Consider the following 21,789-nt stretch of genomic DNA (forward strand, 5'->3'; position numbering starts at 1 on the left):
CTTTTTTGTAAAATATATGAAAATTTCTCATACAAATTTTTTTGCAGAATACTCTAGTAGAGCAGTCTTTCAAGTGAATCATACGTTTTACATATCATGAAAATAAAAGCAAATTACAGCAATTTGTTTAGTTTTATATTATGTGTCTCAAAGGCCAGCTATCAGTACAAGCCTTTAAAACACCTATAAAATTCTGTGCATCGCACACAACAGTTCTTTGGTGTACAGTTATTTATACAATTGATGTACAAACTGTCAATTCCTAAATACTTAAGTAAATCCTATAAATACCAGATGTGTTAATTAAACAGCATTGTATGCAAAAAAAAATAACACTAATTATTTCCATGTGACTGAGTGTATGGCTTCATTTTTGAGTGCCATGTAAACCTCTTTACATTCCATATAGCATTTAGGTAATATGTATATGCTTCAACCAAGTGTTGAAAAACACTGTTAACTTAATATAGCATTACAGAACACACCATGGATGCAGTGCATACCCTAAAAATAAAGGTAGAAGGAGTGTTATGATTGTAGATATATATATATATATATATATAGTACTGAATTAAAAGTGTTCATGAATGTAGCTTACATATAGATATCTGTACAAATACAATTTAGTCATACAATAATTGTCTTGATAATCACACAGCGGTCCCATTGGCATAACTAGTCTTCAGGGCCATTATCAGAGCTCTGGTTTCTCAGCTATACATTACATCATATAAATAATTTGTTACCAACATGTATTTATAATACCTGTACAATTTCATTCCTCAGCCCAATTATCTCCATATTCAACATCTCTATCTTGTTGGAGTAGACATCATCACTGCGGTCTTTGTTGTTACTAGTTTGAATGGTGGTGCCTTTATTATCAGAATTTCTTTCATCAAGAATGTGCTTTCCATCTGGATCCTCGTATACTTTGTACATCTATATGTTGCATGCAGTGTTAAGTACTCCAGGAAAGAAATAATTTACATACCTTTGAAAGGAACACTAATCCCAATATGATGGTTACACTAATCAATATCGTTATTCCTAAAATAGCATACTGAGCATTGGGGAAGTTCCCCAGCAGAAATCCAATTGGAGTAAGAGCTATCGATACTATTACTGCTCCATAAACCGACATTGCAATAAATCGAGACTCATTCAGAGAGATCTGTTTAATTTTACGTGTCTCAAAAGAAAGAAATAGTCCAGCCAGCAGGACAAATCCTTTATAGGCAAACAAAATTGATAACCAGAATACTGAATTATCAGCATCGCATACTCCAACAATATCAGGCAGACTTCCATCCTAGTACAAAATGACACTTAAATTTACATTATACACTTTTCTAAAAAGCCAATTAAATTATTATGGTATGTAAAATAAATAATATTCAAAGGCTTACATTATCATCAGTGCCAAGTTCTTTTTCCTTTCTAGTTAATCTTGCTTTGTCTACAATTGTAGTAACCACTAAGAAAATGATATCCAGAAGAAGAAGTATACCAACAATCAAAAATAAGTAAGTATCTTTGATTACCTGTATTAGTTATAAAAAATAAAAAGTTAAAGTTGTTTTGCTTACCACATTTGGTTTTGAATGACGGAGGATGAAATATATTCTCCAGGTTTTAGCAAAAATTGTGCCAAACAACAAACTAAATGCAGTCGCACACAACCAGATTCTTGTATGACACAATCTGTTTACTGTATCAAATGACGCAGTGTTCTCATCCACACCAAACAATATCACAACAACGTAGAACATGACTGCACCAACCACGATTAAGATGTTGACATATGGACTACTGATCTTTACATACCTGTGTGTATGAACAGAAGAACAATGTTATATGAATAGCTGATAAAACTGTTAACACTTTGAACTAGCTGTATACTGAGGTGAAAAGCTGAGTGAAGGGCTCCCACCACATTTTGTGCAAGGAAACTGTTCTACGTATGATTTATATATTTTACTAGTTCACTTCCTTAATTCATAGTATGAGCTCCTTAATTCATAGTATGAGTCTACCTATACATTGCACAGAATATTTACTTACGGTTGTTTTCTGAACCACAAGTTAAAAATCAACATGACACAGGCAAACACAATTCCAATTGCACTCAAAACTGTGTAAGTAGCAAAAAGAAATGCTTTAATATAACTGTGTTCTTCGTCATTAGCAATGTTATCTGGAAGTATTGTACAATTGATTTTGAGTAATATCAGAATCATCTTTACCTCCTGGATAGACTGTACCAACATTTTCTTTAGGTAGAAATATCAATCTTGACCTGGTGTTACCCCTGTATATTTCTGCAAACGGTACTTTTGACAGGTTTCCATCATTACCTACAGTGGTATAGGTAACATTTCTTTGTGGAATATCCTAACTAACATCTATATTGGAGGAGTCTAACTTGTCCAATTCTGTCACCATTTCTTCTGTTAAAACTTACTTCTCCCTATCACACAAACATCGGTTACATTATAAATACCATCTTTTTCACATGTATCACACAGTACTATAGTATTGTATACTAGGAGGTTTGCACTTTCTCACAAAAAATATTGACCAGGAACCAGTTGGCAGGTAGAATTAAGCCCAAAAGTGTCTTTAGAGTGGCCAAAATTGCTTATTATGAAACTTTAAAATTATCTTATTTAGCACAGTTTTAACTAACTGCCTGCCTGATGCCTATAGACAAGCATACCTCAATAATGGCTAAGAGTGCAGGTATGAATTTTTCACTGTTAGATATCGCTTCAGTCCGACAGGTGCCTTTTGGAATATATACCACTGTATGTACAACACATGCATCATGGACTTACCTTTGTGCTCCTTTGTGTCCCTTTTTTTTTTGCTGACAGCCCAAGGTGTCAATTCGTGGGTGCATGATGGCTCCCTCCATTTGTAATGGAAATCATCCATATTTTCCATAATGACTGGATTGATTGCAGAAGTGCTACTTGTAATGTTCTTCATTTGTAACACTGTGTGATGGGTTAAAAATGTAGCATTATGACCACTTCACTTTATTTGTAGACGCATGTTCAGATAGGTCATGTTACAAACAAGTACATGGAAAAATTAGGAATTTTAGAATTCCTTGTATTTGTAGGGCGGATCTAGGAGTGGGGCTATGGGGGCTGAAGCCCCCCCCCCCTTCACTTTAGACTTTACTGAGGTGTGCCAAAAGGCTCCTGTCAAGCTGAAGTGATGTCTAACAGTGAAAAAATCACTCCCATAGTCTTAGCCGTTGCCAAGTTACAAGGCATCGGACAGGCAGCTAGTCAGTCAATAGAAAATTGTGCTAAATAAAAAAATAAAAGTCTATAGCAACTTATTGGAAGTTTTGGCCATTCTGAAGACAATTTTGGGCTTGATTCAACCTAACCAGTATTGTCAAGGTGCAATGAAGGTATTGTGAGGCTGGTTTCTGGTCAATATTTTTATGAGAAAGTGCAAACCTCCTAATATACAGTACTATCATACTGTATGATATACATTATATATGTGTATTTTCTAGTGTCTGAACGTAGTGAAAGAGCAGGAAAATAAGCTCCCACAAGAATATGTAAGTGTGGCCTTATGCCACATCATCACGTGATCCCTCCCCCCTTCCATCCCTTAGATTCCTTAACAGATTGTTTAGGTAGCTGGAGCTTGGAGGCCAGGATGGAGTGATTTGGACTTGGAAATTTCCTATGAACATACATGTTTAATAGTTTTGTCACATGTTATGCACACATAGTAGGGTGGAGCTTTAAGGTTTTCCCTGGTGGTTAAAAAAAAGCAACCATCAGGTTTTTTCCTAGAGTAGTCTTAGGCTGGACTGCTCTGAATTTTTTTTGTTAAGTTTATTATTACTTTGCTAGCCCCCACCCTAGTTTTTTGTTCAGACAATGATATTGTAATGTGTAGTAGAAGTTGACTTAGTTTGTGTGAGGTGTAGTTGTAAATGGTTCAGGGGCGGTGGAGCAGGCCAAAGAATGAGGGGGCCAGGCCAGCTGTAAGTTGAAGACCAAAAAAATAAATAAAATAAAAAAACGAAAAGGTCACAGCCTGCTGACAATAGCTGCTCTCCATCAATTATATCTCCTTATTTATAACTACACATACGTAGCTAAGTAGCTTGCTACACTGCTTCTCTGAATACTGTGACTGCTCTATTAGAGTATCCAGATCCTGGCTGTTCTATTAGAGTACCTCAATCTTTTCTTGCAAACAGTGTCCCATAAAAGTGGGAGGGCCATGGCCCCCCCGTCTCCACCGCCTATGAAATGGTTCATGGTTCACTTATAGTAATAGCCAACCCAGTGGTGGCACAACCCATGGTAATTGCATGCGTGGGTATAAGGGTTTGTATGTTGTGGGAGGTATATGTGTGACCCACTAAGTGAAAACCTAACTATAGTTAGCATTCCTAAAGTTTGTAGAAATATTTTTTAGTTCGTCACTTGCTTTTACTATATGTACAAGATTTACACCATACATGAAGCCTTACAAATGCTTACTTTGTATTTTCTTGCCATTCTTTTTTCAGTGGGGTTTGTTATACCACAAGCACTCTCATAAGAATGGAGGGTGGGGGACAGTGGATTGGCAATTAATAGCATGCAAAGGACAGAGAAGACAATGGTAAGCCAGAGACCAGCATACAGCCTCATAGAACCTGCAGGAGTGGTTAAATTCAGTAAAACACAACACCACATGATCACAGACAGTTTTGTATCTATATGCCATCTCAATGGATTAGTCTATAGCCATGCAGTTAGCATAATGTCACTACAGGTCACCAGAGGCTCTGGGTCCAGAAAAGCAACCAGGGTAACAAGATTGGATAGAACAAGTAGTGTATGGATGTAGCTACCACATTGTGCCACTATCTCAATTTCAGTTGTGCTAGTCAGGTTTTTTCCTTAGCCAGTCAAAACTACTGCTGAAAATATGCTCAGTGGCCAACTGCTGGTTCCATTGAAGTACAGGGATACAGCTGAAATTTCCCAAGAGTGTGCAATGCCCAAGGAAGAATGTGCTATATTTCTGAGTAACTATAACCATGTTGTAACAATTAAAATTATGCCAGACCCTAGTACAAGAAATGATGGAGATCACATCTATTAGAACTAGTTATGACTTACGTTGCATGAATTGAGGATAGATACATGTATGCAATAGCCATGCTGATTGAATGATGACATGTTAATCATTTTTGATTTCCTGAAGAGCCATAATACAGGAGACAAAAAGTAAATTAACAATTTAGTATTATGCAGGTAAATAATAGTAAGCCAATTTTGACACTGATTATTAGTCGTATTGTGGGAAATTATACCTTATAAGGTAATCATAGCCATAAATCATGGTATCAAGACTCATGGTAGTGAGTCACAGGGCTAAGGAAAGTAGAGTGCACAACTACCATGTGCTATTTACACAACTAACTAAGTCTAATAAAACGCTCACCCAAAACCAACTTTTAAAACACCTCACAATACAACACAACTTTCATATTAGTAAGTAAATAATCCCCCTCTTATTTTAGTAATGCTCCATGATATTTTGCACAAAACATTGTATTTTTCTTCTCCTTCGTATACTTGTTAGTACAAAAGGCCCCATGAGACCAACATTTTTATGCTTATATCTTAGACTGTGTTAGTTTCATAGCCTTGGATTTACTAACACAAGTTCTTTGGTTCTTCAATACAAATCTTGGAGCTCCACCTCTCTTGTGAAAGCCACCATATGCAATTTTCTCAGAGCTTGATTCAGTCACTCTTGCGCTTCATGGGACAATCTTTGATAAGTAACTAAACATATAGAGTAGTTTTGCTTGATTCTGACCTGCCATTTTTCTGAGAAGTGGCAAGTTAATTTCCACAAGCGCACTTATAACACAATAATGATTGCTGACTTGTTTTAGAACCCTATCTTAAATTTAAGACACCTCTATCTATTTTCCTATTTAATACAGTAGCATTTACTCAAGTAGCATCTAACATTTGCAGTCAACTCTAGGTGAATCAGTGTGGTGAACTCAGTAAACCTGCTATTCGGTGCAGCTGCTATTCCGGTAAGTGTGAAAATTGATATCAGTTCTTTTTCTTACCAGTTGGTATATAGATTGATCATGATAATATTCCTATCTACTTGGCTACAACTTGATATCAGTCCTTGTTCTTACCAGTCATGTTGAATAAGCTTGATCCTACTTTGCTTGGCAGCGCCCTTCTTTACAGCTTCAAGGCTTTTTTTTTGTTTTAGGATATCACCTACCAAAACAACCAAGCTGTGAAAAAGGGTGCAGCCTCAGGGTGACAAAAGTAAAAGTGGCAGCCAAGAAATGGCAGCTGCGATGATGCTAATACTAATCATTTTAAACTATGACAGTGTGATCAATGAAAACACATAATACCCCTTATGTTTCATTGGTCTTTTTATGTTTTCATATTACGTATGCCCTTGTTATCTTGTTGGCTTGCAATATATAAATTATTAATGTACTATTTATCATGTTATGACCAAATACAAGAACACGACTAATTTATGTTGCTATAGTTATCACTTACTGATAGACCAAAGAAAGACGTGCTAACTGCTGCATCATAGATAGCCATAGATATGTTTTTACTGTTATAGTTAAAGTCCATCAATGTAAGGTTGTTTCCCAACAATTTTGAGGCATTATGAAGGGCTAGTGCAGCTGTCCACACAGCATCAAATGTGTACACACTGTCTTCAAATAGGTTGGTAGCTGCTCCCGGGTAGTCACGATCAAGTCTGTTGTGATATTCTTTCTCATAATCCACAAAAGTCTGTAAAAATAGCACTTGATTTCTTGCAATCAATGTTCACAAGTGTGATTCAATATGTAATTTCATTAGCATTAAAAAAACACTTGACAACAATGTGAGAAAGTTCTCCTTGACGTGTATGCTACTATCACTGTTTACAACACATCTGATTATACAGTATGATAGTGTTGTATAGTAGGGATCTCCCAAAATCAATAGCGCCCCACCAAAATGCTGCTGCTAAAAGCCATTGTAGAAACATTCTAAGCAACTATGAAGTACCTCTACAGAAGTGTCTTAGTGTCAGCCTGTCAGCCTTACCGCAGTAACAAGGCTAGAGGCTACGACCACCATTGTCAATACTTAATCACAGTTGGGATCTGCCTTTTGGGGTTCTGATGAGTGTCACCCCTCTGCACCTTGCCTTTTTTGTTGTTAATTATGCTGCTCAATCATCTTCATGACATCAAGCCATATCAAGGTGTTTTTTTGTATCGACATCTTTCTTCATGTACACACCACAAAATTGCTTGAAGTGCTTAAGCTACTGTAAGAGGTATTATTGTATATGTACTCAAGGGATGTAACTTTTGCAAATTTGTGATTGTGCTAGCTAACTTTTGCAAAGTTTTAATTGTAAAAATATTAGCCATTTTAATACACTGCAGGCAGTGGGAATAAAATTGTGAAAATGATGGAAAATGAGTATTTGAGAAAATTACCTTCATCAAAATGTACCATGTATACGTAGACACCCAACAGTGCCTGTAGCTGCACAATAGGTCTGTGACTGAGAGCAGAGCATGATGGCTATGCCCCTCAACAAACTAGCTAAGCAAGTTTCAGTCCAGCAGCTCCACAACCAGACCTCATAAATTATGGTGCATTTGCACAATGTTTCCAAAGTTTAGTAGCTAGGCAACAAAATAGACTAGTATGCTCATTGTGCAGCAGGTGAGTGGCCTATATAAATGCAGTCAGCTTCAGACACTTTTTCAGAGGCGCTCATTGGTTTAAACATCGTGTGAGACACTGTGATGATAAAAAAGTGGATTGGCCATGCAAAATTACTTGCAGAGGTACCTAATATAAGTATAGAATATTGTGAAGTGCATAAAATCCCAAGAATAGTTGGATATCCATGGGTCTCCTGGTTCCGGGTCCTTGTAATTGGTCCCTGGGTCCACTGTTTTTACCTACCCTTGTTTTCAGCTATGTTCCACTCATTATACAGCATTATAAAATGAAGAACAGTACCACAGTGCCTCTAACCCCCTCCCATTATATCAAGTGAAATGACCATTCTGTTATGTTTTCAGCTAGATTCTGCCCATTATACATTGTTACAAACGAAGAACAGTACAAGAAGTATCTCTGCAATCAATCCAGTCACTACAAAAATTACAGATATGATTCCAATGATAGCCAGCAATGAAGCAATGCATTACCATGAATCAACACTTGCGCTGTAATGGAGAAAGAAACGAGACATAAAGAAGTACAAAGATAAATCCATGGTGCATGCATTGTAGTTGCTGCGGTTGACAAAGAGGCATGTCTTAAGCCAAAGCAATGTCAAACAGTGAAAAAATCAAGACTGTAGCTTTAACCATCATCAAGTTACGCTTGGTTGAAGGCATCAGTTAGTTAGTTAGCCAGTCAGGTACATATTTATTACTATTTATTAAGGCTTTACAACACAAGTGCTGAAGGTCTGTAGGACACCTGATCCTATAGCCTATTATAAAGTGTTTGAAAAGTGCAGAAAGGAGAAAAAAATCCATGACTGGACCTGGGCAGCCTTGCACCTGCAACCTTTTGATTATTTTAGGTAGTCAGATAGTAGAACATTCAGTTAAATAAAACTTTTAAAAATTCATACAAACTTGTTTAAATGGGGTTGCTCTAAAAGCATTTTTAGGTTGAATTGTGCCTAACCAATACTGCCAAGCTGGCATCAAGGAAAAGAGAGTCTGGTTGTTGGGTAATATTTTGGCCAGGAAAGCCCAAAACTTCTACTATATGGTTATGGATGAACAATGCTAGGATAATTTTACAATTTTGGGTTCTATAAGGTGTTGATGTTGTGACTTTCCAGTTTTTCTTCTTTGCTGTAGTCAGGCTAGACAAAGTTGATTCACAGTTTATCGTTTTGTTTCATTTCATTTCTTTTAATTAGCAAGCCCCTGAAGGAGTAAAATGCTAATACAAAATTAGTTTAAATTAGTTAATACCAGTGCTTGAATTTTGAATTGTAAAACACTGTAACATGAAGGTATACCAATTTCTTAGTACGAAGACGGGGGGGGGGGGGAGAGTTAGTTAACTCTTCAAGGGTTGTAATTTTAACCATCAGAGTTTTAAGTCATTAGTTTGTAATATTAAGTATGTATGTATGGTGTTTGTCTCAGTATCTTACAGGCCTGAAGCAAAGATTATTCCCTATGCCCAAAGTCAGTATTTTGGTCACAACTAGCAGTCTCACTTCTCTGTTCTATAACAGTAGAGTATAGTCACATGTACTTTACGTACCACCTATACAGTAAGGATCCCTTACCATGTTAGCAATGTTAGTCATAGTCTTATTACGGATCCTTGGGTAATGATCAAAGACCAACGAATATTCAAGAAATGACTTTCTAATTTCAAAAGTACAGTTGGACAAATTTGCACCTTTCCACCAGCTATTGCTATACCAGTTGTAAAACATCCAGGCATATGTTGGATGGGTCATGCTTCTCCTGTATGCCTGTAATAATACAACATTTACTAATGCTCCAAAGTAGCCATCAGTATGTCTGAATTTGAACACACAACACTCACCTCACATACAACTCTAAGAGCATTAGTAGAGTACATGTTGACAAAGACTACGCGAGCTGCAGATTTCTACACCATAACACAAAAGTAAACATCATGTGTGGTATAATCTATGTGTGTATACTAGTATCTTGTTAATATATTGGTAGATTTCATAATTAAGTGGCTTCATCTTGCATGCATTAGCTATATACTCTTCCGTCAAAATGCACAGTTTGTATTATTCCTTGTTTATTACCTATCAACTTATAATATTATTAGTGAATAGAAATTGTACGTAGCAAGACCTGGTTAGAAAAAGTGTTTATTATAGTATGTACACTTTGAGCTGAGCCCTCAAAACCATTTAATAACACATGGATGAAGTAACACAAGTTTTTGAAGTTTGGCTCATAAGTAGTACTGATTGACCCAGAAAATATTTCAAAATTATAAAATTATGTATTTACAACAAATCAAGGTTTTCATCATAAAGCAGTAAAGATACCATCTCCTGAACTTGTAATGGAAGCAAACCACGCCATCTTCACTAAGTATCTAGTTGCCTTTTTTTTTTGAGAAATGAATCCACTTTCCTTTTGTACCCATTTTTTCTCACTCAGCATGTACATACCATAATAAACACTGTACATACATAAATTATATGTACCTACGCATACTCATGAGTTTATTTATGTGTTACTTGTAATTGTGCCACAGCTTGCTCCACATTTCCATCGGTATTGAATTGTATTTCAGCAATAATTCTTAGGTCACCTGCTTCATCATTAAAGTGCTCACGTAAATCTGCTGCAAACTATTAAAATTACACACATAGAAACTATTAAAATTACACACATAGTTTACTACACCTGATACAAAACATCTGTGTTACATATTGTATACCAGATATCACTAGGCATATTGCATAAATAAACTACTCTAAATTGTATATCTATCGATGCCAAAACAGCCAAGCTTTGAAAAAAGTGTGGCCTCAAAATATCTACCGTAGGAAATGGCTGCAATGATGAGCACTAATGTTATCAGCATTGCAGCCATTCCTTGGTTGCCGCCTTTGATTTCATAACCTTTCAAACCCATGTGATCTTAAGATTACACCCTTTTTCATATCTTGGCTGTTTTAGCATGTACATATTTCACTTATTATTATACTTATATCCCAAAGTTGACCATAGGTAGGCTCTGGGGCTTTATTAACAGAATTTTACTTTGAAAAAGTAACTATAGTTACTATTTACTTATTACTTTTATCCTTGTAATTGCCCAATTAGCTGCATAACTGTACTGTATGACTCCTACAGTACAGTTATGTAGCTAATTACATATAGCACATGGTGGTACTTTTGATCTTCCCATTCAAAGTACAATATTGCATATGATACCATCTCAGTTCAAAGGGAAAAAGTGTGCTTTATTTTCTATAATGTGCTAAAGTATGCTATATTTCCATCAGTGTGCTTTATTTTCCTATATTGTACTTTGCGTGGGAGGATCAAAGCGATGCCGCATATCGTATTGTCCATACAGTACCAATCAACTGCATAACTGTACTGTATGAGTCATACAGTACAGTTATGCAGCTAATTGGGAAAATACAGTACAGTTATGCACTTAATTGGGCAAATACAGCACACTTGGGCAAATACAGTACAGTTATGCAGAGAATTTATTTAAGAAATGTTACGTAAACAACACACTGTAATCACTAAAACCAGCCAAACTAATCCTATTAATTCATTCTACAACTAGAAATAGATTATATGAACACTTACTGATATCCTGATCACCAAAAATCGCAGCGGTTTGAATACTAGAGAAAATCGCTCCGAGCCAGACAACCAGGAAGTACAATATAACAGTTAAAGCACTGCCTATGCTTGTGTGTATGAAAAATACAGTACTCGGGGGGTGGTTCAAGGCAAATACAGCACTCGGCTTCACCTTGTGCTATATTAGCCTCTTGACATGCCCCTTCGTGCTGTATTTTTCATACACACATGCGGCAGTGTTTTAGCTCTAACTTGTACAGAAATAAAGCATGTTTGTGTGATTATGACACAACCATAAATACAACTAAAATGACATCTAATCTAATCCCACAATAACTCTACCTATGTGCCCATATAAAATGCTTTAAGTATGTGCCCATATAAAACGTTTAAAGTCAGTTAGAGACCATGCGCTCGGATCTTTGTGCTTTAAAAACCTCGGGTTCACCTCGGTATTTAAATCCACAAAGATCCTCGTGCTAGGTCTCTAACCTACATTAACAATGCTATTTTGATTGAGCTTCAAAATTTGAGGGGGGGATTTAGCCAAACAAACTTTCCCCCTCAGCTATACAGTAGTCAGTACAGGGAAGCCATGTTGTACTATCGTGAATCAACACTTTGCGTTGTGAGTGAAAAGAAATGAAACACAAAGGAGGACTAAAGTAAGCCAATGATGTGTGCATTGTACATACATACCGTGGTATGCCAAATGTTGCAACATCTAACAGTTTAAAAAACAACAAGCATGTAGTTACACTTGTCTGAAGGCATTAGCAAGTTAGACAGTAGAAAGTTTCACTGATAAAATCTTCAAATTTTGTAGCAACCTAGCTATTGGAATTATTGGGTGACACTTTTAGGCTTGGTTATGTCTAACCAATGATGATAAGACTTCACAATTAAAGGTTACACCCATGTATACCACCATAGATCTGATAACATTATAACAGCTATGAAATCACTTACAAATTGAAAGATACTTTCAGACTGTGTTATCAAAGCAATTCTGGACCATCCAAATTTTCTCATAGCCCCTGATATTCCATGAACTATCTCTGAATCACTTGATACGGTTCTTAAAAAGTTGGGAAATAGTGAAGTACTGGAGAGGCGGGAAGATGATGCAGATGGAGAAATCTAAGTAGGTAAAAGTAATGTGTACACTGGGATTCTGATAATGGTTCCTGTTGTGAATTATATCATGAGTTCATTTTTATTTTATGAACTCTTGTTGTTGTGTGAAGCCCTACAATATAGTCATGCACATGGCTACACACACATGGCTACACACACATGGCTACACACACAAGGCTACACACACATGGCTACACACACATGGCTACACACATGCGGGAAAAACACAAATGTGTACACATGCAGTTATGCATGCAACAATACAATCAACTCTAGGATTGGGCAACACTAAAATACTGCATCACAATAATTATGTACGTCATAGCAGAATATATTTATCATAATAATTTCATGGCTTTACAAATGCCATGTTATGTATATATGTGTAGAAATAACCCGGCTTTGATGGGCACAAAATCAAACACACACAACTAGATTGCTACCTCGATTGCTAACTCGATAGAATACCATATTTCACTCTATCATTTCTTCAGAACTGATAAGTCTGGTTTCTGCAGCAGCTTTTCTCAGACTCTGCATGTGAACCACGAGCAGAGGTTTGGGGCCATTCAATGGCCGTGGCTTTGTTGGTAAAAATTAGGTACTGTGATGATGTTGGGGAAGACAGAATGTTGACTAGTCTCATTTTTAGGATCTATGAAGACCCCAAATTGGACATCTGGCCTTCCTTTGTCTTCTTATATACTCCATTTTACACTCCTATAAAAAGCCCACATACCCTACCACATGTAATATTACCTGCACTGAAAACAGGGCATATTTATCAGAAACATATACACCCACACAGTGATAGCTTAATCAACAGATGAATATTTGGTGTAAAATATATTTGTACAAGCCATGGAATGTTAATTGGGATATTATGGCAGATGGATTGCCTTCTTTTGTTTGGCCTACAAGTGTGAAAGCTAGTTTCATTAATGTAGTTGTGTTCTAGGAATAACTGAAAAGGTCACTGACAATCAGAACCTTAATGATTTGTATTCAGTGATAATGATTTGTAATAAATACTGCTTTTTAACCAGGTGCATGTCCCGCAGCTGGCTGAAGGGGTGTGCACCTGGTTACTGTAATTGTTTTGGAAAAATGTGTGTGTGCGTGTGTGTGTATGCGTGCGTGCGTGCGTGTACATGTGTGTGTATCCATGTGTCATTTCACCCACGTGAGAAAACAGTTTTGTGTCAAAAGCAGCCTGCATATGTGAAATGAATGCTTTGTTAACATTGTATCACACTTTCAAGAAGCTAAGCTTTATGCTGAGGCCGCTACTTCGAAATTCGAGTTAAACAACACGGTGTGAACAACCTTCCTAATGGGCTATATGGATGTAATACAACCAAAAAAAAAACAGCATAATAAGCTTTGTAGGATACCAGAAATAATGAATTCCTAAAGGGGAGTGTTCTGTACTTACGCGAACAAAAATGAAGGGCAACCTTGAGGCTTTCTCTAAACAATTTGTGAGAAAACGCGATAGACACACTATAAAACAGTTGAGAAGATACTTCTGTACGTAATTTGCGGTTTAAAGTGGTTGGTTAGAGTTACGTTTCCTTAGCAACGCATAGCAACATAATTACCAATAATTCATGAATTACAAAATATGCTAAATTACAGTATTTACAAATCTAATTATCTAGCTGAATCAATAATAGTGATAGCGTGAATGTAAATATATGGTTGATTAATTACCTATTTAGTTAGAATGGGACAGTATTAACTGCATGGGCGAGAAGAAGCATAACATCAACTTGTTTATCCTGTTATAGCATTTAAGGGCACTCAAATGCTGCTTTACATCACCAAGATGAACCATTTGAAAATACAACAGTAGTGTGGTCATAATGCCCATTGTACTGTGAACATTTTGATCTAAAAAAACTAGCCATCGAGTAATTGTAGGTTCACCATACACAATGACTTTCGTTAAAATTCAATGAATATAACTATTGAAACTCACATTAGCAATGCCACAGACCACATAGGATAGTAGTTCTGGCCAAAATCCAGGGGCAGATCTAGGATTTTTGAAAGGGGGGGCTAAGCTGGACAGGGACATAGGTAACTAGCCAGAAAGTAGAAGATACCAAGCCTTCTCACAAGGCCCTAGTTGTAAGATTCATGTAGTATTTATGGTCAAATTTGCTATTTGGAATAGTGACGACATTAGTGTGTGAAGCGCACTAGCATGCCAACCTAGAGGGGTCTGGGGCCCCAGGGAATTTTTGAAAATTATGCCCTCTGAAGATGAATCTGAGAGTATTTTTAGCAGCTTTTCAGTGGAAAATAATGGAATTTCAGTTTATTATATCATTCAAATTTTACTTTTCCATTAAATCAAGACTGATTGCAATATGCATTGAGTAGCTATCATGCATGCATGACAATCTTTTCATTTGTAGCTACCAAGCATTTAGATACAGCTAGTTATATGCCATATTGCATTAGCTCCTCTTAGCCATGCTCTAATCAGCTAAATCTGTGAGGCAGAAACATGTATAGCTTAGTAGTGGTTTTGAACGTCACAATTATTAGTATGCATGTTCCTTAGCCTAGTGACACTTTGTTAGCCATACAACCAATAGTGTACTGAAAAGCAGAATGCAGTGAAGGGTACTAGTAGCTATTAGCTAGTCCACTGGCAATCCTTATCAAAGTGCAACTATACTTGCATTTATGGGCTTTCTGAATTTGTTGTGATAGTCAACTTATTAGATCTGCCAGGTTATGAAGACTGAACTATAGGCTAGCTACAAATGCCAGCACCATAACCCACAGCATGGGTCATATCAGAAGGTAACTGATACAGATATTACATTCAAGGAAAAAAGTGGTTGAATATGCTATAGCTGCATGAGACTGCAAATTACCAAAAGACTACAGTTTGCTAAATGGCCGAGTTAGTAGCTACATATGTGACCGGATTTGCGAAAAGGGGTCTTCCACACACATCCAATTTACCAACTTTGACGATTAATAACTTATGATTGGGAAAAGATGATGACTTGAATTTTGATCAGCAGTGAGCACTGACATAGCTTAATGGGTGGAGAAATTTTCAGGGTTATATGTTAACTGAACACTAAGTTATGGTCTCCCAAGTTCAGAGTATTGGATGTGTGTGGAAGACCCCTTTTCGCAAATCCGGTCACATATTATACTGAAGCTGATAACTCCAACCAATTAAACTAACTAACACTTTTTAATTCATTTTAAAATATAAAAACCACACTAATCACCTCATATAGCCATAGTGGAAAACACTGCTTGATCATCTGAATAAAATAAAACCCACAATTAAACTTTTGTAACTGAAGATGCAACCCACAATCAAAACAACTCTTGAGGAAAAGAGAAGCTATATTCTCCTGGAACAGAGTTGAACAATAGGTATAGTTACATAGACATTATTTGTGTTGGTAGTGATGCAAAGTTCCTGAAGTAAGTCTGCTTTTGATACACATAGAAGATTTAAGGTTTTATTACCCACCTCCTCCCCCCCCCCCTAAATCCGCCTCTGAATTCAATTGTAAAAGTAGCAAACTACCTAATGATAGGTATATTCTTCACTGCAACATGAATTACATTCTTGAAGCCATATTTTCACCAATGAACATGCAATTTTCACACTGTACCAAATTGTAGTTCTTTAGATGGTAAATTTAGTCACATAATATTAAAGCCAGTTGCTATGACTATTATTGTATCCATCAACTTCTCTAAGTTATTGAAACCAAATGTAGCTATGAATGCACCTAGCAGGCATATTTGAATTGAGTTTTTGTAATCAATATAATGGTGATGATATACAACATGAAACTCAATACATAAACACCTTTGATACTATTACATGTTTTATTGTGATGATATATAATAGCTATACGGGCACAATGAGGAGTCTATGAAATTTATAAACCCGAAGGCCTGGGCTGTAGAGCGAAGCGAGGGCGCTACTAAGGGCCTGAGGGTTTATAAATTTCATAGACTCCACATTGTGCCCGTATAACTGCTTTAGACTCTATTTCACATTACACTCAGATTACTTACCTCATCCACGGCTGTTTCTGCTGTAGGCTCAGCAAAAGCGGCTGGTTTTCTTGCGATAATACTAGCACCATGGCAACTATGTGTCCTCACGTGACAAAATAATAGGCGCTCGTTAGATTACTGCATGTGAACAATGCATAGCGATTGGATAAACCTAGATTTTGAGCATATGTTATATTGTGCCTGAAGACGTGGAGTATATTAGAAAACAAGGTGGAGTATATGAGATTTATTATCCACCCAAAACAGCCTAAATAGAGTCTAAAATATTGATAGCTATAGTGTCCAACTTATAACACATAATTACGTATATCACACAGGAGAGAAAAGTGTGATGCAAATCTTAGAGGAAGTTACATATCTTCATGGGATGACATTTGAACACCATTTAGAGCCAGTTTGTCCGTCACACTGGCTTGTTGGGCTGCACAACACACTATTATGTGTCTTGGTACATACATACCAAACACTAACATGATTTCATTAGCTGTAGTTCAACTGTTAGCTATATACACTATGTGGTTAGGACACAATCACAATAGGTCATTCCAAATAAATTCTGTTTCCCACCCACCGCCCGCATTGTCAGCTCTACATATTCCATTATTCCATTATTTTCTGGTTATTCTTGCATTCTGTACAGGCAAAAAAGTTCAAATCGGCACAAATTCACGTTTGTCACTTGTTTGATTATTTTAAAAGGAATGTACAAGCTTTTTATATGGTTGTGCCAGGAAAATAATGGCTTGAAAAGCTGGCAATCCTACAATGGAGTAATGGAAATGAACCACCCACCCGCATGCAAACATGCAAGACAGGAAACAGATAATTTATTTGGGGCCAAAGATCCCAACAATGTGCATATTATATATGTGACTGGATCTACGAAAACCGTTCTTATCACCCAAGACAGGAAGTTTGATTTTTTCACACAAACACAAAGCTTAATGAATGCACTATCAAGTTTCACTGCCACAGTCCACCAGAGTAAAGTGGTCTGCTTTTGCTGGCTGCTTTTCTAGAGCACAGTGGCGAGCCGTACAAGTGGTCTGGGGTCTTGATGGAGCCCTGGCCAACCAGGAGATGGCTGTGTGTGGCTGTACAGCTCTGTGGTGTTGGACAATGACCTGTGCTGTAAATTTCCTTTCATTTTAGCCAGTTCTGAGCCCTGAATGGCCTATAACTTGGCCTAATTCATCCCAGCACGTCTCTTTTCAATTTTTGAACACCATCTTGCCCGCCTTCCAGGGCCCCCGCCTCCCACCCTTCTGGAGCTCACCTGATACAGACAACCTCGGTTTAAAAACTATCTAAAATGGCGGGAAACTTAGCTGTTGACTACTTCTTCAGTGGATGATCAGGAAGGTAAGAAATTGTTGTGAAACGTGTGAAAATTTGGTATGCGTAGCTACCACCATTGGCCAGCTACAACACACAGAATATTTAAAACCGACGTTTCTCGATACTTTTAAATGGGCGATAAGACCAGTTTTCCCAGAGACAGTCACATATAATGTGTGTACACAGAACAATTAACAATCACATGTACAGATGCCCATCCACATATGAACTCACACTGCCACAGGTATCGACTACACAGACCATTCACTCTTTTAGCTATGGCCAGTACACTTACATGTGTATATGACATACGTATATCGCTCACCTGTACCAAATTCCAGTTTGGTGACAGTTCAGCTATCGGTGCAGTAGATACTGAACATGATGTCCCTATTAACATAATCTTTATTGGTTTAAAGAAAATCTGATCAATAAATCCTCTAACGCTAGCGGACGGCTCACACTACATGAAGTGCCATGAAATGCATGACCTAACTAGCAGTGATAGCTAACTACCTTTGAGTCGTTTTTAATCACGTCTAAAGTGTATGACACTCCATTCAAATTCTTCAGAACCTCAGGGTGGTTATTGACACTCTCAATAGCTAAGTCCAGAGCCGGTAGAAATCCTATGGACGTTTGACTTGGATCGACAGTGTCATTCGAAAGGAAAACACCAAGATACAGCGTGTGGTTAACAGTACTCCCCTGGCCCTTGGATGACACAGCGACCAGCAAATTGGCAAAGAGGACGAGAATTGCCAGCGAACTCATGGCACACGATGACTGAACCATAGGGGGCCAGGCGTTTCCGGGAAAATGTAGGTATAGCAATTTGTAATTTGATTAAAGTTTCCTCAATGTCTGAAGTTTCACACGAGGTTTCACACGAGGTTTCACATTCCTTAGTTTATTTATTACACAGTAGTAGAGTATGAGCAGGTATTATGGGACACGGACAGCAGGTATTATGGGACAGCAGGTATTATGGGACAGCAGGTATTATGGGACAGCAGGTATTATGGGTGTATTGTCACAACTTTCTTGTCATATTAACACTTGTTTATGTAACTGAATATACTGTGAAAATATATGGGCTATAATACATTCTCCAGTTTTCAGGTTGTGTGAAGACGATGGCAACCTGTACAATGCAGGCCTGCCAACCTGGAAAGTAAAAAAATCTTGAGATTTCTGTACCTTTATTGCAGTGTGTAGTAAAAAAAAACTGGTAGATGCTATGCTGAGACCAAAAAAAAAAAAAAAAAAAAAAAAAAGGTCTCGACTTTTCTCAAAAACCGTGAGATTCGATCTGCTGCCCTTGAGCAGGGTAGTGAAACCGTGAGACTCACGGTAAACCCGTGAGAGTTGGCAGGCCTGACAATGTAAGCATAGATAATATATACCTCCATATATTATCTATGATGTAAGAAATGCTATCGGCATCTCCAAACTGATTTTGGTACGCTTAACGTCATAATGACGCTAACTTCAGACCCCCCTCCCCCTCCTTAACGTCGCGCTATGAAAACAATGCATTGGCAATAGAAGCACAAAACGTTATATTCTTTACCTGAAAACATAGTCTACAAACAGTATAGCTGCTTAATCACACCACTTCTCTATTCCTAGCTGTTTACACTATAACTGCTTTAATAAAAATTAATAACATCATGGGCTGAACCCCCCTCCCCCCTTAATATCATTATGACGGTAAGCGTACCAAAATCAGTTCGGAGATGCCCCCATAATTTACTTTAGATTAGTTGAAATTAAGCCCACCAACCTATGTTGGCAGTAAAGATTACACATTTAAAAGGGGTGTGGCTTCAGTATTTTATTTTAGATATCATCAGTGAGCTGAAAATATTGTAATGAATTGTTTGCTTCCTTATTTGATGCAGTAAACTACATATGACTGTAACTACATCTCAAGTTTCAATGTTTTGAGTGATTTCCTTTTGCTTTTACAAAGGATTAAATGTGTGTGTCTCATAACCCATCCAAGGTCCCACAATTGGGTCATTGACCATGCCATGCTCTATTGTGTATTATTCTGCTCAGAAGAATGATTTTTAAGATTAAATACCACAAATAAATATCAGGATAGGTGCACCATGTGCGCCTTAAATTTGGAAGTCTGAAACTATTTCCATTTGAAACCGCATGGATTTAAATTTTTGTGTCTAATAACTGCAACATCTACTCTAATTATTTGGATTTACTGGCTCTAAAGTCCGGCTTGTGCATGCCTCGGTCCTGCGTGGCCTGGGTTTCAGTTATAAATAGGCCAGGCATATTTAATTAATTCACAGTTGTTTGTGAGGTTTATCATCACCACCCGCATAGTATTAAAGAATTTTTTGGCATTTGTGTTGCATGTGATGACTGTTCTATTAAGAGTACTTGACATCCAGACTGTTGCAGCTATCTCATCAGATTTCCTCTGATTACCATACAATCCCATGACCTTAATGAAGCATTTCCTCTGCTCATCAGTGGCTATTCTATAAGTGCAATGCCACCTCTGAACTACATGGAAACTTCATCAACTTTTCATACGACATGACACTTCTAGTAGCTACCAGTAGCCACCAGTAGCTACACCTCCCCAATGACCACTATAAATTTACCTTTCACCACTGCACAATTCATTGTCTAGGCCTGAGTCCAATATGCTCCAAATTTTGCCCAAAGTACTTCAGGAATTTCCCAAATTTTTCTATTATTCCCTTCAGTGTTCCCATTATGCTTGCACTATGCTCCTAGGTTAGCAGCATTTCTTACAATTTTCTTGAAACATTTTAATTAGTGAATGCTCTATTTTACTACAAAGTGACTGTTCTATTAGAAAGTATCAATCTAAGGAGCTATGTACTACTCTATTGCAGATTATAGTTCCACTGACTGCTCTATTAGGGTGTATTGATCTATTTTCATGGAATTAACCTCCATAATTTGAAATATCCACTAGCATTATGCTGGCATATTTGACGCAGGCCTATCATTGTCCCTTTTCCTCTTTCAATAGCTGACTGCAACTTGGTAAATATAGCAGTAGTGGGATAGAGAATAATAAATGACTGTTTATGAAACACAAGAGGTTATTCTGGTAAGTACACAGTGAATGCCTAGTTTTTAGTGCTATGTTTCTGACCCTATACTTCACAGGCCTGACAGTACACGTTACCAGTGGATCAATGGTAGTCATCAGCAAATGCGCCCCAAGTATTTATAGCATCCAAAACTCCATAAACTAGACATGTGAGAAGGGAGCAGATGAATGATGAGTTTCCACTAGTGGGTTGTGACAATATTGTTAGGAGAAAAGAAGAGATGGGATATATGAAGCAGGTAGGACATGCTGTGACCTCCGTTACACCCATTGGATGTAACAGAGGTCATCATGAAAAGCTAAGACTTAGCAACTACAATGGGTAACATAAGAATACTCTTTTTCCAAAACACAGCAGATATCCTAAGAAAAGATGCTGAACAGGCACCAAAGGAGCAAATAAAAGAGATGATTGAACAAGAACTAATGAAGGAAGTGAAAATGACTAAACAAGAATCAATTGAATCATTAGTTGAAAGTTGCAAGTATGGCTTGAAAAATATGTGTGGTACTTCCATCTTAGTTGTAGTTTGTTATTAAGACTGGCACAAAGATTAGCTATTCCAATCATTCTTTCTAAAGGGTGACTTATTTCTAGCTGATGTCTCTACAAGTTAACTTTTTCTAGTTGATCTCTCTACAATGTGACTTGTTTGTAGCTGATCTCTATAGGGTGGTAGCTGGATTCTACAGGATAACTTGTTAATTAAAGTGCAAGTTAAAAAAACTT

The 21,789-nt window shown here is 37.2% G+C and overlaps 1 protein-coding gene and 1 long non-coding RNA gene across 5 annotated transcripts; one reads left to right on the forward strand and one right to left on the reverse strand.

Moving 5' to 3' along the window:
- Positions 1-534: 534 nt before the first annotated feature.
- Positions 535-18,778, reverse strand: LOC136251095 (gamma-aminobutyric acid type B receptor subunit 2-like). 4 transcript variants are annotated; one of them, XM_066043476.1, is made up of 15 exons: positions 18,461-18,778; positions 18,270-18,407; positions 12,368-12,538; positions 10,309-10,422; positions 9,630-9,695; positions 9,364-9,555; positions 6,582-6,827; positions 2,404-2,470; positions 2,247-2,357; positions 2,065-2,197; positions 1,593-1,827; positions 1,410-1,544; positions 995-1,312; positions 766-942; positions 535-714 (listed from the first exon to the last, which is right to left on the reverse strand). In XM_066043476.1, the coding sequence occupies exons 1-15, from the start codon at positions 18,737-18,739 to the stop codon at positions 676-678; spliced, it is 2,421 nt and encodes an 806-aa protein (XP_065899548.1). In that variant the 5' UTR covers positions 18,740-18,778; the 3' UTR covers positions 535-675. The 4 variants fall into 4 exon arrangements, with proteins under 4 accessions (XP_065899548.1, XP_065899545.1, XP_065899549.1 ...); XM_066043473.1 differs by having other exon boundaries at positions 1,590-1,827; XM_066043477.1 differs by lacking the exons at positions 18,270-18,407; positions 18,461-18,778 and adding an exon at positions 15,796-16,022 and having other exon boundaries at positions 1,590-1,827.
- Positions 18,779-20,970: 2,192 nt separating this feature from the next.
- Positions 20,971-21,600, forward strand: LOC136251102 (uncharacterized). Its single transcript, XR_010698931.1, has 3 exons — positions 20,971-21,056; positions 21,116-21,298; positions 21,415-21,600. It is a non-coding gene; the product is annotated as an uncharacterized lncRNA (long non-coding RNA).
- The last annotated feature ends 189 nt before the right edge of the window (positions 21,601-21,789 follow it).

This window comes from Dysidea avara, chromosome 3 (genome assembly GCF_963678975.1).
Source record: "Dysidea avara chromosome 3, odDysAvar1.4, whole genome shotgun sequence".
Taxonomy (NCBI): Eukaryota; Metazoa; Porifera; class Demospongiae; order Dictyoceratida; family Dysideidae; genus Dysidea; species Dysidea avara.